The 17,732-nt window shown below is 39.4% G+C and overlaps 1 protein-coding gene across 2 annotated transcripts in view; it reads left to right on the forward strand.

Annotated features, from left to right (window-relative positions):
- The window catches only part of LOC116597160 (cytochrome P450 20A1), a 60,600-nt gene that overhangs the window by 15,738 nt on the left and 27,130 nt on the right, over nt 1–17,732 (forward strand). The window contains exons 1-2 of one of the 2 annotated variants that reach the window (XM_032354488.1): nt 5,342–5,398; nt 15,368–15,535. In XM_032354488.1, coding sequence (XP_032210379.1) covers nt 15,437–15,535 — 99 coding nt within the window. In that variant the 5' untranslated portion in view covers nt 5,342–5,398; nt 15,368–15,436. Of the gene's footprint in view, nt 1–5,341; nt 5,399–15,367; nt 15,536–17,732 lie in introns of those variants that run through there. The other variant, XM_032354487.1, reaches the window with a different exon arrangement.

Consider the following 17,732-nt stretch of genomic DNA (forward strand, 5'->3'; position numbering starts at 1 on the left):
AATAAATAACAAGATCCAGCAGTGCTTCCAAAATTTCCATAATTTTAATTAATTTATTTTTTTTACGTTTAATGGATTCTGTTAATTCTGTTTAATTTTTTTTTAAATTCTAGTTAGTTAACATACAGTGTAATACTAGGTTCAGGTGTACAGCAGAGTGACTCAGCAGTTCTTACGTCGCCCGGTGCGCATCACAGCGAGTGTGCTCCTTGATCCCCCTCCCACCCCCTTTCTGGTAACCATCAGTTTGTGCCTGTAGTTCAGAGTCTGCTTCTTTTTTTTCTTTTTAAGGTTTTATTTATTATTTATTTGACAGAGATCACAAGCAGGCAGAGAGGCAGGCAGAGAGAGAGAGAGAGGGAAGCAGGCTTCCTGCCAAGCGGAGAGCCTGATGCGGGGCTTGATCCGAGGACCCTGGGATCGTGACCTGAGCCGAAGGCAGAGGCTTTAACCCGCTGAGCCACCCAGGCGCCCCAAGAGTCTGTTTCTTTGGTGCTTAGTGGCTCAGTCAGTTGAACGTCTGCCTTCAGCTCAGGTTGTGGTCCTGGGGTCCTAGGATCGAACCCCATATTGGGCTCCCTGCTCAACCGGGAGCCTGCTTCTCCCTCTCCCTCTGCCACTCCCCCTGCTTGTGCTCTGTCAAATAAATAAATAAATAAATAAATAAGTCTGTTTCTTGGTTTACTTCTCTTTTTTCTTCCCCCTCTTTGTTCGTGTATTTTGTGTCTTAAGTTCCATAAATGAGTTAAATCATGTACTATTTGTTTTTCTCTGATTTATTTTGCTTATCATAATACTCTCTAGACCCATCCATGTGGTTGCAAATGGCAAGATTTCATTTTTTTTATGCCTAAGTAATTCTTCATTGTGCATATATATATGTGTGCATGTGTATGTCTGTATGTACACACATGTACACACACACGCACACACCATCTTACCCACTCATCAACCAGTGGACGCTTGGACTGTTTCCATAATTCGGCTATTATAATGTTCCTATAAACATCAGGAACGCATGTATTCCTGTGAATTAGTACGTTTGTATTCTTTGGGTAAATACCTGTAGTACGATTGCTGGATTGCTGGGTACAAAACTTCTCTAACTTTTTTTTTTTTTTTAAAGATTTTATTTATTTATTTATTTGCCAGACAGAGATCACAGGTAGGCAGAGAGTCAGCCAGAGAGAGAGGAAGGGAAGCAGGCTCCCTGCTGAGCAGAGAGCCCGATGCGGGGCTCAATCCCAGGACCCAGGGATCATGACCTGAGCTGAAGGCAGAGGCCCTAATCCACTGAGCCACCCAGGCGCCCCCAAAACTTCTATAACTAATTAAAGTAATGATATTATGAGGGACAAAACCATTATTTTGACAGTTTAAAAATAAGTGTAAGATAATGTGAACATATTTGAAATTTATATTGCTGACAGCCAAGGGCCTATATTCACAATTAAAAGAAATGCTAAATTTCAATTAAAGGTTATTAAAAAAGATTTTTCTCCCTCATTCAAGTTCATGAACTCCTGCATTCTAGGCATAGACCCTTTGGTATCTGTGGACTTGAGCTTCAAAACCCTTGAAAATAGATATTTTCAAAATGCATTTCTTTTTTTTTTTTAATTTTTTAAAAAGATTTTATTTATTTATTTGACAGACTGAGATCACAAGTAGGCAGAGAGGCAGGCAGAGAGCAAAGAGCCTGACGCGGGGCTCGATCCCAGGACCCTGGGATTATGACCTGAGGCGAAGGCAGAGGCTTTAACCCACTGAGCCACTCAGGCACCCCTCAAAATGCATTTCTTATTTTATTTCTCCCTTGATCAAAAACCTCCACTGGCCTCCCTTTGCTCTTGGAATGAACTCTTGAATATTGAAAATAGTTTTATTTATTTATTTATTTTTAAAAAGATTTTATTCATTCATTTGAGAGAGACAGCAACATAGAGAGCACAAGCAGGGGCAGAAGCAGACTCCCGGCTGAGCCAGAAGCCCAACACGGACTCAATCCCAGGATCTGGAGATCATGACCTGAGCCAAAGGCAGACTCTCAACCATCTGAGCCACTCAGGTGCCCGTGCAGTTTTAAAGACCATTGATGATTGAGCTTGCCTACTTTTCCAGTCTCATTTCCCATTCTCCTTTGTGCTTGCTGATACTCTAGCCACACTGGTTTTCTTTTAGTTCTATTCCTTCTTCTCTCCCATCTCAAGGCCTCTGTATATCCTGTTCCCATTGCTTGGATTGTCAGTTCTAAGCACCCACACCCAGTAGATGCATGTTCATCTTTCGGCTCTTAGTTTGAATGTCACTTCCCCAGGGAAGCTGTTTCTGATCATTCCACTGTCCCTAGATCGGTCTTCTTTTAGCTGCTGTCATGACAGTCTGTACTTACCTTTACAACACTTTCCAATTTGTTAATTACGTTTTGGATAATTCTTTGAATGTCTGTGTCCTAAAGTGTATGCTCCATGGAGGGAGGGTCTATTTCAGTTATGTCTGTATATCTGGCTCTTAGTGTAGAATAGACCCTCAGTAAAAATGAGTCTAGCTCTTTTTTTTTTTTTTTCAAGAAACATTTTTCTCATCTAGCCTGGCTAACTCCTCCTCTAGTCCCCGGTATAGTGATGTACCCTTCTCTGTGCACCTTCTCTAAATTACAGTGACAATCTGTATATACTTACATGACAAAAACTGATTTTCCTATCTCTCTCCCTTCTTCGATTGTGCTGTCTACTTTTTTCTAATGTGTGTGCTTCACAGGAAGTTACTTATTTTGTCCTATGTTTAATGAAGCTCATTGGAAAGAGCATTATTTTATATTGTGAAGGTGAAGCTTGGCCAAGAAGCTTTGAATCTTGCTTCTGCCATTTAGTGTCTGCACGATTGTGTGTTACTTAGCTTTTTTGTGAGCTTTCATTTCCTCGTCTTTTTTTTTTTTTTTTTTTAAGATTTTATTTATTTGACAGAGAGAGATCACAAGTAGGCAGAGAGGCAGGCAGAGAGAGAGGAAGGGAAGCAGGCTCCCTGCTGAGCAGAGAGCCCGATGCGGGGCTCGATCCCAGGACCCTGGGATCATGTCCTGAGCCGAAGGCAGAGGCTTTAACCCACTGAGCCACCCACGCACCCCCCATTTCCTCATCTTAACAACATTTACTACATTACAAATTTGCTGTGGGGATTATGTGAGACAATGATGTAAAATACCTAACAACAGGTTTTAGGACACAATAACTTCTCAAGAAATACTTCTCCTTCCCCACACCCCCCCAGAAGTGGATTTTCCTGCCATTTGTTTCCTGATCATCATCCTCCCCAATTCTTCTGTTCTTTTAACATTTCTTCTTGCTTTTCCTGCTTCTCTGAAACACTTCCTTTTTAATGTTTCCTACTTGCATAACACATTCCCTCTTTCATGTGTGAGTTGTTTTTGTTTGTTTGTTTTTGTTTTTGTTTTTGTTTTTGTTTAGTAAGCTCTGTGCCCAATGTGGGGCTTGAACTTAGAACCCCAGGATCAAGTCACATGCTCTGCCAACAGCCAGGTGCCCCTCATGCGGGGTTGTTATAGTTGATGGGCCTATAGCTGTCTCATTTTGAGGGTTACATAGAAGACTTTTCTGACTTTTCTGTTCTGTAGAGTTAAATCCACATTCACTCCCAAGAGCATAAACACACCCCGCTTCTTTTTTTCCCCCCACTTATTCTTGCATTACATAAAATAAATAAATTTTAAAATCATGGGAAATTTAAAGGAACAGTTATAGAATAGTATAATGACCATCCATATTCTTCTCATCAAATTTTAACAGTTACCAAATTAGACTCCGTCTTTCTTTATCTCTGCCCCTACTTACCTCCCTTATCTTCTCTCTAGAGTATTTTAAAGCAAATTCCAAACATCATAGTAATGAGGACATGCTCTTTAAATGGCCTAGCAGTGTAACTTTTTTGAGTTATAGAATGCCTAATAGTTATTAAGAGGATGTGTTATTGACTCTTAGCCACTTTTTAAAAATAGCATTTGATAAATGCTTAACGCCATTTTTTCCTTATCAGAGGTCTATTTGAAACTCATACTTCCTATTCAAGGCTTGAGACTGGCTTGCTGAGTTTACTGGAAGCATTAATTAATACATTGGCTCCTCTCTACAGTTTTCCTCCTAAAAACAAGGCCTTTCACCATGGCTGGATATTGATTGGTCTCTTTGCTTCCAGCTCTTAAGTCTACGGGGCCATCAGGAGACTTGTACACCAAATCCCCACCTCATTATTATCATTCCCATCTGGAGTCTCAAGGTTCTGTACTGACTGTGTTCACGTCATGGTCTCTAAGCCTCTCGGACTGACTTCTCGGCTTGTCATGACTCTTCTGTCATCCCTCATTGTCCTCCCTGGAAGCAGTTACATTGCTTTTCTCTAAGCATTCGCCAGTCAGAATCTTCCTTTCTGTTCTGTTTAAACACCTAACATTTGTCAGTAAACAACATCTTTTTGTATTTAATTGTATTTACTATCTCCAAGGAGTTTCGCTTATTTCTCTTTGCCTTGCTTTCATTGATAGGGCTGCCTTTTTCTTTTTAGTAATATTTACTGTTAAAAGCCTTAATTACTCTTTTCTTCTCCGCTTCAAACTAAGTTTTTCTAACTTTTTTTTTTTTAAAGATTTTATTTTTATTTATTTGACAGAGAGCACAAGTAGAGAGAGAGGCAGTCAGAGAGAGGAGGAAGCAGGCCCCCTGCCGGGCAGAGGGCCCAATGCAGGGCTCGATCCCAGAACCCTGAGATCATGACCGGAGCTGAAGGCAGAGGCTTTAACCCACTGAGCCACCCAGGTGCCCCAGTTTTTCCAACTTTTTAATCTTTTATCATAGGCTCCATTTCCCAGGCTTTCACTCTTTTGTGTTGTTGCTCTGTACTCCAGATTTTTCTCTTCCTGTCTAATTAAAGGCAAATCAAGATAGAAAATTATTTCCCAATTTTCATGTTTCTTCCATCACATTTTAAAATTTTGGTCCATCGATTGGGTCCAAATGTAAGAAATGTGTTTTGGGTTCATATTGTCGACCCCACGGTACAAGCCAGTTACTCAGCTCAGGCATTAGTGAGAAGTGCCGCTAAATGTTTGATCGGGAAGAAAGTGCTTGAACAGTGCAGCTGTCAGAGCACCGGCCTCCTCCCTACGGAGAGACTCTGCTACCAGAGTCACCACCCCAAAATAAGTTGTATACTTCATGTTGACATAATAAACCTTTTGCCTTTGTTTTTGTTGTTGTTGTTCAGATCCGAGTTCTGTGTTCTGATTCTTCTCTAATCCTCTCAACCCTCGTCCTCTGACTTCTGGCTCCTTCCTGTCCTGACCGTCTCTGCTCCAAGGCTGTGCGTAAAGCTCCACTTTTATTCTGTGAGTGTGACTTCTCTCTTCCCTATGCTAATACCGCATATTCTCCTGTTACTTTTGGGGGGAAATTCTGATTTAACAAGTATTTTTGGATTTTAGTATTTAGGACTGTTGTCCAGAATCCTCTTAATTGACAGCTTGTAATAGTTAATAGTGAAAATTACTGAGTTTGTTGGTTTAATAGCTTGTATGAACTCATTAAAGCCTCACAACTTAGAAGTAGGTATTGTTATTTGCCACTTTAAAAGGTGGTTAAATTATTTAGTCCGGGGTCATATAACTAGTAAAGAGTAGGACCAGGATATCATCCCAGTCTGGCACATTGTTTCTCTAGTTTGGTTCTGCGACCCCGTGATGTAATTTTGCTTGGCTAGTTTTTTTCCTTCCTTTTTTCAAAATCTTTTTTAAGCTTGTGGTCACAGTAATACCCTAGTGTAAGTTGGAGTTGAAAATATTTGCTTCTCAGAAATTCTAGTAAGTTTACCATAATTACCTAAAGATTTTTTGTGAAAAGCAAGTTTGTATTCTTTCTGAACAACTGATATATACCTTAAAATCTTATCTGTTGAATTGTAAGTCTGCCTCCAGGTACACTTATATCTCAAACCTTATTTGTCTGTAATATAATTAATTTTATGTTAGTTGAAATTGGCTTGGTATTTTAATATGAACATCCTGAAGATGTCTAAATTATATTGTATCCTATGACATGTGATAAGATTAATAGCATACATTTTCCAGTTCTTTATACTTCATATATCATAGATAGTCTTTACAGCTTATATATCATATAAATATAGTTGGTGAAGGAACAGTCTAGTCTAGACACATTCCTCTCATTCAGCCACTGGGTAGTTCTGTCTTTCTTGTAAATGCACATCTGCCACACATGAAAGAATTGGAAGGGATTGTCTAAAAAAAGCAGTCTGGGGACGCCTGGGTGGCTCAGTTGGTTGAGCAGCTGCCTTCGGCTCAGGTCATGATCCCGGCGTCCTGGAATCAAGTCCCGCATCGGGCTCCTTGCTCTGCGGGGAGCCTGCTTCTCCCTCTGCCTCTGCCTGCCATTCTGTCTGCCTGTGCTTGCTCTCTCCCCCTCTCTCTCTGATAAATAAATAAAAAATCTTTAAAAAAAAAATAAAATAATAAATAAAAAAAATTAAAAAAGCAGTCTGTTAGGAATGAAAGGATTTATCATAGAATTAGACATTACTACCAATGGTAAGTCAGTATGGAACACTGAACTCTCAAATGAAGCTCATCAGCAGGTAGTTAGAATTTTCATCTACCATAAACTGGTCAGGATTCACAAACTAAAAGAGATTCACGCAATCCTCTAGCAGATGTACTAGGTATATGTGCCTAGAGAAAAATCCTGCCTGAGACTTTTATATTTTCATTGTTTTGTAGAGGACTGTACAAAACAAGTAGATGTAGCCATGGGTATATCACTGTGCAATTATGTGATGCAAGTGACGGTACTGGTAACAAAATTTTTATGGCCAAAAAAAAAAGGGAAAAAGAAAAAAAGACTTTACCAGCACTTAATCTGTTAGTTATATAATCAGCAGTGATCTGTGGGAAAATAGTCACAGTTCAAATCTCTGGTAAGTAACCCATTGTCTTAATAGGCTAGAGGATACCATTTGGGTCCCAAATTTGGTGTTCAGAAATACCATCTACAGCTTTTTTTCCTGTAATGTGTAATGTCTCATTTAAGAAGGCTCACCAGAAAACTGTAATGCACCCTGGATTTCATTTAAAAACCAGCTATGTACAGAAGCTTTTACACACTATTAAGAAATATAGGGGCGCCTCGGTGGCTCAGTGGGTTAAGCCTCTGCCTTCGGCTCAGGTCATGATCTCAGGATCCTGGGATCAAGCCCCGCATCGGGCTCTCTGCTCAGTGGGGAGCCTGCTTTCCCTTCTCTCTCTGCCTGCCTCTCTGCCTACTTGTGATCTCTGTCAAATAGATAAATAAAATCCTTTAAAAAAAAAAAAAGAAAAGAAAAGAAAAGAAAAAGAAATATAAGCTCCAAAAGAAAAATGGCTAAAAAAGTGAGCATGCAGTTCACTCAAGAAAACATGTAAATGGCCTTTATGGTTACTGCTTTTTGTGTCCTGTGTGAGGTATGTTTTTTTATCCTAATTGTCATGAAGATAGTCATTGAGGTTTTGTTTTGAGACTTGTTCTGAGACGTGTTCTGAGAATCCTCTTTCTTCTATTGTACTGTAATGTTACCTTTATCATAAACTAGGTGATTGTGTACGTCACTTGATTTAAGTGAAGTTATCTTCACGTGTAATGAAAACTTCCAGTCCATGAATGTGGAAGAGTACCCTTCCACTTACTTTGGTCTTTAGTTTTTCTTAATAATTTTTTCTTTCTTTTCAGTGTATAGGTCTTGTACATCTTTATGAAATTTACTTCTAGATACTTAGTGGGGTTTTGATGCCATCATGAATGGTAATGTTTTTAAATTTCATTTTTTGTTTTTGCTGATGTATATAATTGATTTTTGCATATTGACCTGTTAGTCATTCACCTTGCTAAATTTCTTTATTAACTCTAATGGTTTAACCTAGTGTCTGAGATTAATGGACAGTTTTATTTCTTTTCCAATTCTAATGCCTTTTCTTGTTTTATTGCCAGACATTCTGTGACATTTTTAATGTCTTTAGGCTCTGGAGTACCTTCCCCAAGAAAAACTTGGTTAGTGTTTCTAGAGGTCTTTATCCTAGTGGGTCCAGTCAGAAGAGAGAAAGCACACAATTACTTAAATAGGGAAAGTTCAATATAAAGAATTATTAAGTACAACAGGGGATTGGAGTAGTGAGAGGTTGGCTGGTCAGAAGTGATGAGAACTCTAAAGGATATGGGAATAGCAGGTAGAAGGAGCAGTCATTGATTCTAGGTCTGAGAGGGCCCACGAGAGATCCCATGTGCCCAGGACTGAGCTCCGGACTGTTGGAGAGGGCAAAGCTGTGGATGGCAACTCTTGAAATCAGATTCTTTATCATCCTCAGAGTTTGCTCTTGGTGTTTATTGTGGGTTATTGCTGCTTGCTTATTGAGTGTCTTTCCTGAACTGTTTTTGTAAGGTCTGTATTCTCATATGTGGCCACTGAAGTGTCTTCGGTGAGCCTCATGGTCAGCTGGCGTTTTGACAGATTTAACCTTAAACACTTGACAAAAGAAAAGTAAAAAGAGGGGCGCCTGGGTGGCTCAGTGGGTTAAGCCATTGCCTTCAGCTCAGGTCATGATCCCAGGGTCCTGGGATCGAGTCCCACATCGGGCTCTCGGCTCAGCAGGGAGCCTGCTTCCCTCTCCCTCTCTCTCTGCCTGCCTCTCTGCCTACTTGTGATCTCTGTCAAATAAATAAATAAATATCCTTTTAAAAAAAGAAAAGAGAAGTAAAAAGAAAAAATTCTCTTCTAATATTTGTAGATTGGCTTTGCCTTTGGGCCTTCCTTTAACACTTATCTGGGCCTTTTATAAATCGACTTTTTACTTCCTACTTGATTGGAGCCAGAGGACCTGTCATATGTGAAAGTTGAGTCTTCTCAGGCCTTCAAGCATGTGTCCTGCTGGGATGTGTATGGCTTTCTTAATCCCCTGGTATAGACAGAAACTTTCAAAAGATTCCCACATTTATCTCTTGTCCTAACCGCTTCCTTTCCAGGCTTCTTTGTCTGTTTATTGCTTGTTCCAAGTGTTGTTTCTTGCCCCAGCTGCTGTGCCCAGTACCTGTGCCTTTAAATGTTTTCGGCGGAAGCCACCCAAGAACGTGTCCTTGGGAACACTCCAGGAGTATTGGGTTGTCCAAAACAAAGGGAGGTCTTTGCACCAGTACTTGACGGGAGGTGCCAGGCAGGTTGAGACTCATAACTACAATTCTTGGAGAATAATGTCTTTATTTCTTCCTAGCGCTCTGCACCAGGGATGTGGACTGCTGTTCTCACAGCTTCTGCCTATCTGGGGTTTGGGGCTGTAGGCAGGTTGTTTAAAATGTCACAGAGCGAGCTTACCACTTACCACAAAGTCACAGCTTCTTTCTTCACTAAGCTCTATCCTGGTTGTTACAAGTTTTTTACTGCATTATAGAGCTTTTTTAGAAGATGATTGTGATAGTTTTAGCCAGCTCATTACTTGCTTTTGGGGAAGAGAGAATCTTGGGATTCCCTACTCCATTTTCAGTGACCATTTTGGTGACTAGCGGTGATTACACTTTTAATAATACTCCAAAGATGTCAGGTCTCTGTGGTATCTACAATACTGTTGGCTTTTGGCCACCATGCTACTACTGAGCTGGGGAGAGAAGAAAGCTAGAAATAACCTTGAGTTAAAACATCAGACTCCACTGTTTTACCGAGGTGCAGTTTCTGTTGAATAGATACTTCTCAGTGGGCGCTGGGTTTTTGTTAACTGTCAACACGCTACAACATGGGGAGGAAATATCCTGGCAACGCTATTTTCTGTCTTGCCCTCAGCACTGACCAACTTCAGGGGGCAAAACAGCGCCACCCAGTGGAGATCAGAGTTGCTACAACAAGCGCTGCGCCCCTGTGCCCTGCATCTCCACTAGGGCAAGTGCACCTGAGAAGGAAGCACAGCAGGCCCCACTCCCAGAAGACCCTCACAGACCCCTTGCATGCACCAAATCTACTGATCATAGAGTGCCACAAAACTTCGGTTCTTGAGAAAATAGGATCTGTTTGTTTTTTTTTTTTAAACCTCTTTTTTTAAAAAAAGGTTTATTTATTTTTGAGAGAGAGAGCAGAGGGAAGGGGAAAAGGGAGAGGGAGAGTCTCCAGGCGACTTCCCGCTGAGTGTGGAGCCCAACACAAGGCTCAGCCTCACGACCCTGAGACCATGACCTGAGCCGAAACCAAGAGTTGGATGCTTAACCTACTGAGCCACCCAGGTGCCCCTTGGACCTATTCTTAATATAGCCATTACTCTCAGGAGCAGAAATGCAGTAGGCTTTCATAACTATCACACACACACAAAAGCAGGTACAAAATGATAAGACAGAGGAATTGACCTCAAAAGAAAGAATGGGAAGAATTTATGTTCAAGTATTTATCACAAATACATACAAGCAAGATGTTTGAACCAGAATTTAAAATGATAATCATAAAGATAAGCTGGGCTTGAGAAAAGCACATATTATACTAGAAAATCCCTTACCACAGAGATAAAAAAGCTTAAAACTAGTCAGGCTGAAATAAAAAGTGCTGTAATGGAGATACAAAACCGACTGAATGCAGTGATAACAAGGATGAATGAGTCAGAGGAATGAGTGAGGGATATAGAAGATGAAATTATGGAAAACAACAAAGCTGAAAAAAAGACGGTAAGAAAGGTTTTGGATCACGACTGTAGACTTAGGGAGCTCACGAACTCTTTAAAGTATAATAACATTTGTATCATAGGAGTCCCAGGAGAAAGAAAAAAGAAGCAGAAGGTTTATTTGAGCAAATTATAGCTGAAAGCTTTCCTAATCTAGGGAAATAAACAGACATTGAAATCTAAGAAGCAGAGAAAACTCCCACTAAGTTCAACAAAAGCCAGCCATCACCAAGACATATCATAGTGAAATTCATAAAATACACAGACAAAGGAAAGAATCCTGAAAGCAGCAAGGGGAAAAGAGTGCTTAACCTCCAAGGAAGGACAGATCAGATCACAGCAGATCTCTCCACAGCAACTTGGCAGGCCAGATGAAAGTGATATATTTAACATGCTGGATGGGAAAAATATGCAGCCAAGACTACTTAATCCTGCAAGGCTGTCATTCAGAAGAGCAGGAGAGAGAACACGTTTCCCAGACAAACAAAAACTAATGAGACTGTGACCACTAAACCAGTTCTGCAAGAAATATTAAAGGGGACTCTTTTGAGGGGGGGAGACCAAAAGCAACAAAGACTAGAAAGTAAGAGAGAATATCACCACAAACACCAATTTTATAGGTAACACAGCAGAGCTAAATTTGTCTTTCAGTAATCACTCTGAGGGTAAAAAGAATAATACTCCAATCAAAAGACATAAGGTATCAGAATTGGTTAAAAAAAGAAAGACCCATCCATATATGCTGCCTCTAAGAGACTTATTTTAGACCGAAGACATCTGCAGATTGAAAGTGAGGAGCTCGGGAAACATCTATCATGTTAATGGATGCTGAAAGAAAGCCAGAGTAGTCATATTTATGCAGACAAAGTAGATTTTATTTATTTATTTTTATTTTTATTTTTAGATTTTATTTATTTATCTGACAGACGGAGATCACAGGCAGGCAGAGAGAGAGGGGGAAGCAGGCTCCCTGCTGAGCAGAGAGCCCGATGTAGGTCTCGATCCCAGGACCGTGAGATGACGACCTGAGCCGAAGGCAGAGGCTTAACCCACTGAGCCACCCAGGCGCCCCGACAAACTAGATTTTAAACCAAAGACTAACGAGATGAAGAAGGGCATTCTATCATAATTAAGGGGCTTTTCAATGAGGAAGATCTAACAATTGTAAATACTTAAGTCCCCAACTTGGGAGCACCCATATATATAAATTAATTACAAACAAATTCATTGATGGGGTGCTTGGATGACTCAGTCAGTTAAGCGTCTGCCTTCTGCCCAAATCAGACTCCCTGCCCAGTGAGGAGCCTGTTTCTCCCTCTTCCTCTGCCTGCTCCCCCTGCTTGTGATCTCTGTCTCTCTGTCAAATAAATAAAATCTTTAAAAAAAAAAAAAAAAAAAAGAGAAAGAAACTTACTGATAATACAATAATAGAAGGGGACTTTAACACCCCACTTACAGCAATGGACAGATCATCTATCTAGATGGGGAATGGGCTAAATATAAATAGGTGACTGCTACTAAGGATGGTACTTGTGATAAGTACTGGGTATTACATGTAAGTGATAAATCATTAAATTTTGCTCCTGAAACCAATATTACACTAATGTTAACTAACTAGAATTTAAATAGACATTCAGAAGAAAAAGAGAATAGTAATAGAAAACATAAACATAACAGTAAATTTTCAAAGTTGTGATAGTGGCATATGTATAGTCAACAAAATAATGTTCAGAAAAAATTCCAAGGTCATATGGGAATCTGTATAATGAATGGCATTTCAAATGAGTGGAAAAAGACATGTACTTAATAGTGAGAGAACAATGTTAGCATTTTGAAAATCAAGTGAACAAATAAATCAATGGAACGCACACTTTATACCAAAGTAAATTCTCCTTTATTTATTTATTTATTAAAGATTTCTTATTTATTTGTTTGACAGGGAGAGCACAAGTAGGTAGATAGGCAGAGGGGAGGGAGAAGCAGGCTCTCCGCCGAGCAGGGAGGGAGCCCAATGTGGGGCTCGATCCCAGGACCCTGGGATCATGACCCAAGCCGAAGGCAGCTGCTTAACCAACTGAGCCACCCAGGCACCCCAAATTATCCTTTAAATGTAAGGATCAAGGTGAAGGCCCGGCATTGACATGTGCTACCTGGAATAAATTCAAACATTTGGTTCAACACTAAGATCATAAATTATGAGGATGTAGCTTTGACACACGGTGTTTGGCCTGACAATTTACTTAAAACAGATTAGATACTCAGGAGTAGACCGAGTGATGAAGAGGGTAAGATCTGGCACTTCAGTATCTGAGTGCGCGAACACTGAACCCTCAGTTGGGTTTCCCAGTTTTATGCTGGCATCTGAGATGGTTGCAAGTTAATACTTTTCCTAGAGCTTTGAGGTAAAATCCCATGCTTATTAAGGAAAATAATGTTTTTTGAGGCAAAAGAACTTTGATGTTTAGATAAAATAAATCTTAAGGATTTATTTTATATCCATTAATATGTTTTATTTTTTCTATAAGAATGCTTTTTTACCCTCAGTATTTACCTTCCACATTTGGAACTTCTGTGATTATCTGTAGTCAGACTTAAATTGTCTGTTCTGATTTTGCCAAGAAATAGCCTCACTTTAATGGTTTGTTTCCAAAATCCCTTTTCACCTTTAGGATGAAGTTATGTGAACTTCAGTAATAACTATAGAATTCCTAAAAATTTCTTTCTTTCTTTTAAGATTTTAATTAATTATTTGACAGAGAGAGAACACAAGTGGAAATGAGAGAGGGAGAAGAAGCTTCTTCTGGAGCAGGGAGCCTGAAGTGGGTCTGGATCCCAGGGCCCTGGGAGCGTGACCCGAGTTGAAGGCAGACACTTAATGACTGAGCCACCCAGGTGCCCCGTAACTATAGAATTCTAAGTTTTTAAAGTATCTGGGATTATTTTGTTCATAACATGAAAGTAATTTTTAAATTATATAAGTACATTCTGTTTTGATCATTATCTTCCTGTTTTCTCCATAGTTCACCCATCTCAAAGAGTTCTTTTATTTTTTATTTATTTATTTATTTATTTTTAGAGAGATCACAAGTAGGTAGAGAGGCAGGCAGAGAGAGAGAGAGAGGAGGAAGCAGGCTCCCTGCTGAGCAGAGAGCCTGATGTGGGACTCGATCCCAGGACCCTGAGATCATGACCTGAGCCGAAGGCAGCGGCTTAACCCACTGAGCCACTCAGGCGCCCCTCAAAGAGTTCTTTTAAAGTATATTAACTGGTTCAGGGGCGCTTACATGGCTCAGTCGGTTAAGTGACTGCCTTTGGCTCAGTCATGATCCCAGGGTCCTGGGATCGAGTCCCTCATTGGGCTCATTGCTCAGCAGGGAGCCTGCGTTCCCCTCTGCCTGCTGTTCCCCTGCTGGTGCTCGCTCTCCCTCTGTGTCAAACGAATAAATAAAATCTTAAAAAAAAAAGTGTATTAACTGGTTCAACTCATTAATCTTGATACTATGGAATCATTAAAGCTTCCCTTTCTCCAAAAAGAAGGTATTATATTCCAGATGCATACTTTAAGTTGGTATAAACCTACATGGTGAGATTCTTTTCATCTTATTCTCTTTCTCACAACCCTTAATTTTAATCCTTTATACTGTGACAGAACTTTCATGGTTTTGATATGAAAAGGAACTTAAGTATATTATCTTAAAAAACCTTTCCTCCCTTGTGTGGCATGGGTATAATTATCTATCACAGCAGCCGCACGAAGCTGATGTCATGTGCTTTTACCTGTTGAGACACCTGAACCTTGGAAGAGTCAAGCAAATGGCTCAAAGTCACGTTGCTTCTGAGCTAGAAGGAAAGCACGGTTTTTCTGACTCCATAGCTTTTGATCTCTTTACTACTCACTGGTTTTATTCCGTAAGGGATTTTAAAATATTTGTTGAATGAAGGAATGACAAAGAGACTGAGAAGTGTCTGTCACTGAAGCATGTGTAAGGTTTCACATCTTCATATGTTTATTGCTTACTTACCATATCACAGGCACTGTGAGGAACCTTTATTTTTTTTTTATTTCTTATTTTATAAATTTTAGAACCTTTATTTTTATTTATTTATGTATTTTTTAAAGATTTTATTTATTTGACAGAGAGAGATCACAGGCAGAGAGGCAGGCGGGCAGGCTGTGGGGAAGCAGGCTCCCTGCTGAGCAGAGAGGGGCTCGATCCCAGGACCCTGGGATCATGACCTGAGCCGAAGGCAGAGGCTTTAACCCACTGAGCCACCCAGGCGCCCCGAACCTTTATTATTTTTAAATAGAGACTAAGATTTTAGTCTCTTAATTTCTTTTGGGATTAACGTTTTTCCAGCTCTTGAACTTTCAATTTATATTTTCTGTTTTTACTGTTGTGGTGGTTCTGTTTTGTTTAGCAAATCAACCCTTTGACAGAATCTGAACCTGAACCATTGAGGGTATAACTGTAGGTGAAACCAGTGTTAGCTTGGCAAATCAAGTAAACACCTGAATGTTTACTTTGATTAGAGTTCATCTGTGAAATTAACCTACTTTCTGAGTTTTTCTAAGATTTAAAAAGAGGAAATAATAAATCATTGTGCTTTTCGGTTCTCTTTCAGCTTTCAGAAGAATTGTTAGATAAATGGCTCTCATACCCAGAGGCCCAGCATGTACCCCTCTGCCAACATATGCTTGGTTTTGCTATGAAGTCTGTTACACAAATGGTATTGGGTAGTACATTTGAAGATGACCAGGAAGTCATTCACTTCCAGAAGAATCATGGCACAGTAAGTGTTGGGACAAATTTAAAATTATTAATCAAATTGGTTAGTTTAATAATGTAGACTTTGCCTCTCAAGAAGAAGATTTAAGATCCTGTTTAAGGAAATTAAGAATTTCCTTGTTTTGGGCTAAAATAGTAATGCAAGCAAAGATAATTGTATTTCTAAAAATATGTAAGAATTACTTTTTTTAACCAATTTTTGAAATTTAAAAGGTGGATAGCCAAAGAAATTTCCTTTTATTTTTATTTTTTAATATATTTATTTTTTAAAATTTATTTGACAGAGATCACAAGTAGGCAGAGAGGCAGGCAGAGAGAGAGAGGAGGAAGCAGGCTTCCTGCTGAGCAGAGAGCCCAATGTGGGGCTCGATCCCAGAACCCTGGGATCATGACCTGAGCCGAAGGCAGAGGCACCTGAGCCACCCAGGCGCCCCCAAAGAAATTTCCTTTTCATACTTAACAAATATGTTATAAAATAACACTAGATTCTAGAATAAAGAGAAAAACTTTAAAAGAACTAGACTATGTCCCGTATAGAAAGAAATTAATGCCAGTGGAACATTAAAATGTTAATGAAATGAATATGATTTGAAGAAAGGCTAATTCAGTCTAAAATTGATCTACTTTTTTTTTAATAGATTCGTGTGTGGAATTTATTTTATTAGTCTCTGTTTTTACCAGTCTTGATATTAATTTACTTAATCCCAATATTAAATGAGCTTATTTGGTTCAAATCACACTTAGGTCATTTTGCGTCTCTGAGAAATTATTTCTTATTTTATTCAGATGTATAAAAACATTTTGGTTAAATAATCAGGATAATGTGTTTAGAACAAAAGTCACTAGAAACTGTGGCTTGCCACCTTGTTATTGTATAATGTACTTTTCCCCATTAAAATGGTTTAATTAGGGGTGCCTGGGTGGCTCAGTTGTTAAACGTCTGCCTTTGGTTCAGGTCATGATCCCAGGTTGGGGCTCTCTTCTCTGCTTCTCCCTCTCCCACCTCTGCTTGTGTTCCTTCTCTCGCTGTCTCTCTCTGTCAAGTAAATAAACAAAATCTTAAAAAAAAAAAAAAAAAATTTATTTAGGAGCTCCTAGGTGGCTCAGTCGGTTAAGTGTCTGCCTTCCACTCAGCTCCTGATCTCAGAGTCCTGGCACTGAGCGCGTTGGGGTCCTGGGACTGAGCCCTGCCTTGGGCTCCCTGCTCAGTGGGGAGGGAGTCTGCTTGTCCCTCTGCCTCTGCCTTCCCCACTGCTCATGCTTTCTCTCTCAAATAAATAAATAAATAAAATATTTTTCAAAGATAAAATAAAATGATTTAATTATATATATTTGATGATGAAAAAATACATGTTTCTTATCAACATATTCAGGAGTATAAAAATAAAGGTGGAAAAAATCACTCTAAATTCCATTTTCTAAAGTAAACTAGTCTGTGTACTCAGGCAAATAAATTGGTAAAGGATTTCCTAAAATGTCTTCATATTTTAATGAAGAATCAATTTTTGACTTCGTTATTACTGATTTTTTTTTTCATGTTGACAAGATAGCATTTTTTAAAAGTGACATCCTCTGTTATTTCCAGGATGACCTACTGTGTATGTTTTTATGCTGGTATTTTCTTTCTCTTCATTTTTCATTCTTTCCTTAGAACTTCAAAATAGAAATAATTTCAAACTTAGTTGCAACTAGGCTAAGGAACTCCCATATATCTTTTAACCCAGGTTTATCTGTTGTTTACATTTTGCTCCATTTGCTTTTGTCGTTCATTATCTACCTCTTTTTTTTTTTTTTTTAAAGATTTTATTTATTTATTTGACAGACAGACCACAAGTAGGCAGAGAGGCAGGCAGAGAGAGAGGAGGAAGCAGGCTCCCCGCTGAGCAGAGAGCCCGATGTGGGGCTCGATCCCAGGACCCTGAGATGATGACCTGAGCCGAAGGCAGAGGCTTTAACCCACTGAGCCACCCAGGCTCCCCATCTACCTCTTTGTTGATCTGTCTTTTCATTGCTCCCACCCTTACCTGAACCATTTGAGAGAAAAGTGGACATTTTGCCTTTTCCCATCTAAATAATTCGGTCTGTATTTCCTTAAAACAGTATTCTCTTACATAGTGACAACATAGTTTTCAATCTTGGGAAATTGAACATTCATACAATATTGTCACCCACGGCCCATATTCAGGTTTCTTTATTTTCAA

Source organism: Mustela erminea, chromosome 8, assembly GCF_009829155.1.
Source record: "Mustela erminea isolate mMusErm1 chromosome 8, mMusErm1.Pri, whole genome shotgun sequence".
NCBI lineage: Eukaryota > Metazoa > Chordata > Mammalia > Carnivora > Mustelidae > Mustela > Mustela erminea.